General features: G+C 41.7%; 1 protein-coding gene across 5 annotated transcripts in view; it reads right to left on the bottom strand.

Moving 5' to 3' along the window:
- Positions 1 to 2,736, bottom strand: part of EPHA5 (EPH receptor A5) — a 309,727-nt gene extending 306,991 nt beyond the window's left edge. For 3 of the 5 annotated variants that reach the window (XM_031469750.2, XM_064484989.1, XM_064484988.1), the window contains exon 1: positions 1,794 to 2,736. In XM_031469750.2, the coding sequence (XP_031325610.1) occupies positions 1,794 to 1,974 (181 nt within the window). In that variant the 5' untranslated portion in view covers positions 1,975 to 2,736. The remainder of the gene's footprint in view (positions 1 to 1,793) is intronic. The other 2 variants (XM_031469727.2, XM_031469736.2) reach the window with 2 other exon arrangements.
- Positions 2,737 to 8,961: the final 6,225 nt, after the last annotated feature.

Below are 8,961 nucleotides of genomic sequence, written 5' to 3' on the forward strand. Positions count from 1 at the left end.
CCAAAGACTTCATTTCTTCCCATTCTCTAACCAAGAGCTACTTACTCCCTTATACCTCTAGATAAGCCCCTTCCCCATCACACCTGGGGGCGAGGGGAAGGTGGGGAAACTGAAACCTAATGGGAACACGAAAGGATAGATTATATTACTATTACAATTACTCTTTAAATCCAAACCAGTATGCCCCTTTCAGTGGAGTAAATTGATAAAAGGACTCCTAACCGTCATAATCCTTCGGACTTCTAGCATAATGAATCTAACACGAGATGCTAATAAAAGGACTACGACTTCAGAAAATACTTTTTTAACTTTATAGGGAAGGTAAAAAACGCAGATTGCTTGGGTTAAGCATGGGAGATGGTAGGTAGGTAGTAGGTAGATAGATGGATCTACGTATAATTCTTAAATCAGACTTTTAAAAATAAATTTAAAGGTTAAACAGAGAAGTTCATGGAGTGGGGTGAGGAGTCTCGATCTGCCCTGCTTTTCACACGGTTGCTGGGGAGCTGGCAGCGTTCCGAAACCAGCTCAGCGCCTTCTCCTACAGCCAAGACACAACCCGTGCAAGTCACGAGGACACACAGGACTCCGCCGCGGCTGCTTCATCTTTCCCGTCCAGTGTTCCCTGCCCCACGAGTGGAAGGAATTTCCGAAGTTTCTGTGCCTCACGCGGGGGATGTGGAGCCCCAAATCGAAACCCCAGTCTTCCAGCCGAGGGGGTAGGGTTTCCGATGTTTTCGTGGTGGAGCTGAGGGCTTCTCGCAGCCCTGACCCGGATCTGAGGTGCTGCCCCCGACCCTAGAGAGATGCGCCTTTGAGCGCTGTCCGGCCGTGTGAGAGGAGGGAGAGAGAGCCCGCAGGCCGAGGGGCTCAGCGCAGCTCCGAGAGTCGCGAGCGCCGCGCAGGTGCTGCTCCCGCGCCAGCCCTACTCTCCCGGTGCAAGGCGGGGACAGTCTTCTGGGTCCAGAGCGCAGGATTGGGGGTGGGGAGGAGAGCTGGGGACTCCAGGATCCGTAGCGGGGCTTTTCCCTCACGGAAACATGGGGAGACGTGACCAGAGGGTTTCCGCAGCACCTTCCTGGCGGCGACACACCCCCACCCTCCTCCCCCTCCCGCCGGCATCCCACCTTCTGCTTTCTTCCACTTTTGCCTCATTGTGATTATGAACCCCCAAAGTGAAGGGCATCCCACAGTGTGGGGCGCCTTTCGTCCTACGCCATTCCCCTCCCTCTAGAAATAACGGCTCTCACCACCCACCCCGGAATAGCAGCTGGTGATGCCCTAAATAACAGCTCCCAGAAGGCACTTTCTCTCAAAATAAAAGCATTCAGCCACCTCCACAACGTTTCCCATCCCTGGCCTCAAATAACGGTTTCTAAAAGCCCCACCGCTCCCGAGATCCTTGTCACTGCGCTCCCAACAGTTCCCAATCCTTCAAGCCCGGAATATCACTTCCACACGCACTTCAAGTGAGACACAGCCGCACCCAACCACCCAGCGAGGGTCTCGGCGCCCTTTCACACCCCGGCTTCCAACTTCCCAGCCCCCCAGCCAGCTTCGGTCCACTGGCAGGTTCGTCGCCGAGCACTCCGCAGCTAATGTCAAACAATGCAACCAGAGAAGGCGGAGAGCGAGGGAAAAAGCTAGCGAAAGCGGAAAACAAATGTTAGTTCGAGACGAAGGGTGCGATTTCATCCGCGGCAGCCGCGTCCAGAGCGCTCAGACCCGCGCTTCCAGGCCCCGCCTCGCCCCTTCGCCCGGGGCCACGGCGCTCCCCACCCCCACCGCTCTACCTTCGTTGCTGGGGCTGGCCAGGAGGGTCCGGAGTGCAGCGCACAGGAGAAGGCACGTCCAGAGGGGGGCCCTGCGAGGTGCGGAGTAGCAGCCGGCCAGAGACGCAGGGGTGCTGGAGGGGTCGCCGCCACCGCCTGGGGGCCGCCGGCGTCCCGCACCCCGGGGCCCCGAACCCCGCATCTTCTCCTCGCCGCCTCCGCCGCCGCTGTCCCGTGCCGCTCAGTCCACGGCTCACGGCTCTCGCCTCGCAGAGTGGGCGACAGAGGCTCGCGGCTCCTCCTCGTTCCCCGTGGGCTCCTTCGCCTTCTGGCACGCGGCTCGTACAAATGTGGGAACCACGGATCCTCCGAGAGGGCTGAAGTTTGCTCCCTGCTCCTCTCCCGTGGGGTTCAATGAAATACTAGTTACGGCTGATAGTGCAATTCAGGACTGGACTCAAGGGTGCCGAGAAGGTCCCGCGTCCTGTTCCTTGCCTCTTTAGACTTTAAAGGATTGGGGGGCTTTGAAATGCCACTGGGAGGAAGATAAAGGCGCCTTTTCAGTCTTCAGGGCTTAAGTGGACGAAGGTAAGGAAGACAGGTCATCTGAAGTCAAGCAGAATTCCTCAATAAAAAAGAGGAGAAAAAAGCAGGGCGGCTAAGGAGAAAAGGAGAGGAGTTGGGAAAATACAGGGTGGGGAAAATACGGGAGAGGCGAGCAAAGGAAAAGATCCAGAGAGTTCAAAGAGGCAGGAGGAAACAGCTGCGGGCTGAGCGACGACGAGGGGAGGGACTGACGGCGGCGAGCGGACAGGAGCGCGGAGCCCGGCGGCGGCGGCCCGGAGCTGCTGCGGTTCCCGCTGCTCGGGGAGGAGGCGATGTGTGAGCGGCTGGGCAGGCGAGCTTGAAACTGCACCGCCACGACGCGCTCCTGCTGAGTCTGGAGCTCCGTCGTCTCCTCGGCCTCCCGGCTCTGCGCCTCCCACCCTCCTCCCTCCTCCTCTTCCCAGCTCCCCCGCCCTCTGCTGCTCGCAGCCCTGCCAGTGAGAATCTACTGTAAGTGTGAGTTGCTTAGACGAAGTCACACACCCACGGGGGGAAGTAATCTGGAAGCTGCCGTGGTGAGTGTTGCCTAGCGGTCTCCGGGAAAGGCACGTCTTCCTCCGCGGATAATTAGGGCGAAGAATTCTACTGACAACGCCTGCGAAGACCGGGGCTCCTGGGAGGCTGAAGGGAAATCAGCCCGAGTTAAGCAGCCAGCCCTTAGAGAAGCGGGTCCCTTGGTTTGGCATACTGCCTGCTGCCCATCATAGGCTTGTGGCATCAACAACCTTGTCGTCACACACAGCCAAGCATTCGCAGGCTGTTTTGGTCCGTGGCTAGTTTCTTAAACCATCGCTCACTGCTACTGACCCTTTCTATTCTTGCAATACTTTGGTAGCTGGAATGGGATAATTAGTCAATATTTTCTTCAAAGTAAATGGTAGAATTTCTAAATATAGAGCTATGATTGAGATTGTAGGAATCAATGAATTTGACTATTGAGTGTTGTGCTGTCCCAGATACTTTAGGATGTGATGATATAATTCATTAATTTCATTGATAGAATGTTTAATGTTTTAGAAATAATATGATATGCAGATATATGAAATTAATTCTGGTGAAATTAGCACGGGTCAATTAATTTCAAGATTTTTTAAATTAATTTCTTGTCTTCTGCTGCATTGAGAGACTTATAAACAATTAAGAAAAAACAGTTTAAAACAATTAACTTTCCATGTTTCACCTCTATTATGTCTTCTCTTGCTTTATTATTTTTTCTTCAATTTTCTCATTCTTTTTTTTTTTTTCAAAGAGATACTGCCAAAGGGCAGTTTTAGTATACTGGCATTAAAAAACAGACTGCAAGCATCTACAAAAAAAGTGTGATTTCAGAAGAAAGGTATCTCGTTTAATTTGGTGTATAGTAATTACAGTGAAGATTAGGTTTGCACTCACATCTAATAAAGGCGAGTCTGCTCACCAACTCTGATATCTAGAGCCCTGTTTATCTTCAGAATAAATTTCTCATACTCTTTAGCTGATGACATTTGTTTTTTGTTTAAATATTTGCAATAAAGATGAAAGAATAAAACAGCAGTGATGCAATTTTGTAAAGAGGTGGAAGCTCATCTTTGATTTTTTTTTTCCCTGAAATGTTTTGGCACCAGAAATCTAAAAGCAGCTTCTTTCTATTATAATGTGCTCCAAATGCATGAAGCAAATTTAGAGGAATGGCAGTGAATCAGTCTTGCAGTTTGGCAAAAAGCCTCACAGTGAGAAGCAAAGCTAAAATTTACGTTTCTATTTGAAGACCATTCAGAACGTAAGCCCCTCCTCCCAAATTTACAGTTGAGTTACTTAAAAATATCTAAACAGAATTATCTAGGAAGTTATCTAAAGCCGATGAATACATAATAATGCTGTGTATGAAACAGGTCATTAAATGGGGCTTTGAGCTTGTTTTACTTCTATCAGCCTCAGTATCCTCGTCAGTAAAATGAGGGATGTGGAGAAGATGATCTTCAAGTTCCCTTTTCTTCCATATCCTTTGCATTTCTGTTACTACTCTGTTCATCTAACTCCAATTATTTACTATTGACTGCAAAATTACCAAATTTCTTCAGCCTATCATTGAAAGCCTTCTACTATAAAGGGCTCAAATTTTCAACTTTATTTTACACTAAAATTTTGAATTCCCTGTTTCCTAAATCATTTCATACCTCTCTGCTTTTACATCTGGCACTCCACTCTACAGAAGCTCCTACCCTCTAAAAATGTTTAACATTCCCCTCATCCCATCCTGTTACACACATCTCTCATCTAAAACCCTACTCAGTGTCCAAGGAGAGTCAAGCATTCAAGACTGATGTTGTCTCTTCTGAGAAAGAAGTGATTTGTTGGTTCTCCTTCTCCAGGTACCCAAAGCTTATGCATTATGTCAATCAACACACTGACACTATCTCCTGAATTAAAATCTGGAACAAATTATCTAACTGTATCTATTGAGATAAAGAGCCAAAATTTAAACTAGGTATGTCTAAGAAAACCTGGGACACTGTTCCCTATAGTGGGGAATTACACTATCTCTCCTTGTTATGGAACTGAGAATACAGAATGCAAAGTACTTCGTATTCTCCACGTTGAATAGCAGCCATCTTTCTCATGGTTGTTTAATAATATTTATTACATACCTTTGGAAGAATGAACAGCTGTCAAATGAAGCCCCAGGGACGTCAATGAAAGTCATATTTTGGTCTAATGAAGGTTAATCAGGAAGAAAGTGAGGGTGGTTTGGCTTGGGCCTCAATCTCAAAGGAAATCTTATATTTGGCCATGTGTTGATTTCTTGGCATAGAAGTATCCTTAGCATACTTACATTAGATGATGGCCTTGCATGAAAACTAGGTTTGTCTTTTTACTTCATACTACTGGTTTGCACAAAGGCTACAAAGTTTGCATTTCTCATTGTTTGGGATAACTACTATAGCTTCAGAGTGGAGAAAGTGGCTGGTATCTCTCTAAATCTCTGCTTGGATCTGCCTTTTGTACTAAGCTTTCATGAAGAAAAGATATTCAGAATACCTTGATAAGACACCTTGAATGGTTACTATACTATAAAAGGTATTATACTTAAATTCTATATATTAATAGATCTAAATATATCTTCACGGCATTCAAGTAGAACAAAAGCAATTTTATAAACAGACTTGCTTGTATTTACTGAAGATTTACCGTGTGTGAAGCATTATGTGATGTTTGACATTAATTATTTTGCTTAACACTGACGTTTCAGCCATCATGTCTGTGTAATTATTAGCCCCGTGTTAATGATGAGAAGACTGAGGAAATGAGATTAGGCAACCTGAGTAGTCCAACAGCTGGTAAGATGTGGAAATCTTAACCTATGGCACTAACTCTATGTGGGAAAATTCTAATATAACAAAAGTAAAGAATAAATTTGATAACCAGTTGTTCAAGAAAAAAGAGGACTACCCAGAAATTCTGCATAAATGGGAACAGTTAGTAGATAAAAATATTACAATTTTCAGGTTTATTTAAATCTAAAAGGAATTAGCCAAATAACATAGTATGGCTCAGATAAATGATTAGAAGAAAACAAGAAAAGAAGGCTCCTAAATGAGCATTACATAGAGAAAAAGACTGTCTCATGTACACAAAACCATATACACAATATGTTTGTATACAAAGGAGACAATGGACCAAATCAAGAAAATAACAAGACTGAGGTATGTGGACAGGTAGTATTAGCACAAGCAGACGGCAGGAAGCTCACGTAAACCATGGTAGAAAACACAAGCAACAATCTTTATAAAAATAATCTAAGTAAAACTCCATAAACCAAAGAACATGTTTCCTAAAATATTTAATCTTAGCAGTTTTTTACATAATTGTTTTAAATGTTTTCATCACTTTGCTACCTTCTTTCCTTGGGAGAATTTGGGAAAAAAAAACAAAAGCCAAGCAAAATTTAACCCAGGGTAGGTTTTAGATATGAAATGATAGGATCCCCTAATGAAACTGTAAGATACTCTAATGAAGTTACTTCTTCAGATCCATGATTTCCTGAAATGGATACATATATGATGATGTTAATTATTTTGATCCCAAAGGTAAAGATTGATTAAAATATATTTAAGTAATCAACAGTAGCTCTTGAAGTTCACAACCAGGTTAATGCTGACACATTGATTATTTTATATGCTGCATTTTAATTTAATTAAGATTTTAAAAAGTTTCATTATTACTTTGTTTTTTAAGAAAATTTTTTAAAGTTCTAGAATCCCTTCTCTCTATTAATGGCCCACATTTTTTACCTAACAAAGTTAGATTTAATATTATTTAAATTTAATTATCAGTTGGGTATTTAATTTTTAAAATAATGAATTAATAGCATTTTAATAAATTAATGAGGGTTTAAATATATAAATTCTTTCATTACTTAACAATACATGAAAGCATTACTCATCAGAAACTTCACTTATTAAACAGGTTCATCATCATATTCTGGCACTCATTTTTTTCTCTTTTCTATGAATATTGAGAATAAGATAAAATCCTCCACTGTCTCTGAGTATTAGTAGAGAGTTCTGTAGTGAAGAATAAGGAACAAGATATTCAAATAAATTACAGTGATCTGAGAGCTACTGATTCTTATCATTGGTGGCGGTGGTTGGTTTATTCTCTACTCACCCCTACAGCACAGTGCTATGATCACCCACGTCGTGTGGGACTAGGAGGCCAAGGCTGCTGACGTCGATGAGGAGCCACACTGACTTGCCAGGTAGTTCGATGGTTACTCTTTGCCTCCAGCGTCTTGGACAACTGGCATCATATGAAGATGCAGATGCGGAAATAATAAGGACTCTCAGGGCTGAAGAAGGAGGAAAAGTATGCTCAGAAAAGTCACAAGACTGAAGTGATACATTGTGAGAGTGACTCACTTCACTTAAATCTCCACTTTTCTAACCATCTTCTGAACTCCAGAAGTCTTTGCTGATATGTGAAAAACTAGCTGTATGATTTTTCATATTCAGAGAAAGGTTTTTTATTAAATTCAGCTCAAATACTGACTTGAAATTCATAAATAAGCCACTCATATGAGAACATATTTTATAATGTATAGCTATTGTTTGCTAGAGGGGAAACTAATATATTTGCCCAATAACATAAAAAAATAAGGGTTACATTTGCAACCCGGCTTCTGATGACACTGTTGATTGTCCATGGAACAGGCTTCTAGGCAAAAATTGGCAGTGACAATCTCAGGTACTCTCATACTTGGTGTGTGAGAAGTAAATCCAGAACATTTTTTGTAGGGTGGTTTTACAGTATCATTGTGCCTTTAATATGTGGGTAGCTTTACATCCAATAATTACAATTATTAAATTTAAGCAAATTAATTAAAATGGACTAAAAGATTAAACATAATATATTTTTAATGGCTAAAAATCACCAATACTCTAATGTTCAAAAGAAGTGATAAATACATCTGTATAATAAAACATCACGGAGCCATTTAAATGCTTGGAAGAATGTGTACATAAAAAGGTAATTCTAAAATATCAAATTATAAAGGCATATACAAAGTGGTTTTTTTAATGTGTAAAGTTATGTGCCATTAATGGCATTTGTATATGGTGAGATAATTTCTACTTTTTATTTTTGTGTTTTCTACTATTAACATTTATTATTTATATAACAGTAGAAAATTAGAAGTAAACAAATTTCAGAAGAAAATGTGCATGCACTTATGCACACACACAGAGAAAATAAAAGAAAGAAGGAGAAACAGAGGAATAGAAGAGAGTTGAGATGGTGATAATGAGTAACCTTATACTACCCTAAATTTCTAAAATAAAAAATTTTAAGTTAGCCCCTATTCTAAAAAGATCATTTGTTTGACTTAATCACTTTTGTGGCATGTCAACAATATTTCCAAGTATTCTGACAATTCTGGGAGGCATACTTTCTGTTATATACATCATGTTTTGATGCATTTCCTCCTGGAATCTCCATTGCCCCCAATTGGTTGATGGCTGTTCTGCTCCTGTCTTTTTTCCACACTGGCTTCATAACTGGCAACATCCCCCTTCCTTTGCTACAAAATGTGTAGGCTTTGAACAGCAGTTTTCTTAAAATACATGAAAAGAGAGGAGGATTTTATCACAGAATCAGTAAAAATTATTATTTGACTTGTGAAAATGTGAAAATGTTAGCAATGGTTTGTAGTAAAAGTAGTAGATTCCATTAAAGATACTATCAGGTCTTTCAGGCTATAATTGAAAATAAATTTAACTGTCAGTGCTGATTGCCTCTGAGGAAGAACATGACCCACTAAAAGGGCTAAGCATGAACATACATTACAAATCAAAACCTTGGTTTAGGTCCACCAATAATTGTTATTGTTAAGGCTAAATTTGTTTATCAAGTAGAAATTAACAAAAATATGAAAATGGGTGTGTATTTCATAAATATATATTTTAAATATTAAACACATAATTTTTCTAGAGAGCACAATATCTAGGTTGAAATAAAAACTTCCTTTTCTTTACCTTTACAAAATATCTTCCCAGTATTACTGTGTCTTAGAATCAAATTCCATTCCATGTTTAGAAAAATTTTAAAA

This window comes from Camelus dromedarius, chromosome 1, assembly GCF_036321535.1.
Source record: "Camelus dromedarius isolate mCamDro1 chromosome 1, mCamDro1.pat, whole genome shotgun sequence".
NCBI lineage: Eukaryota > Metazoa > Chordata > Mammalia > Artiodactyla > Camelidae > Camelus > Camelus dromedarius.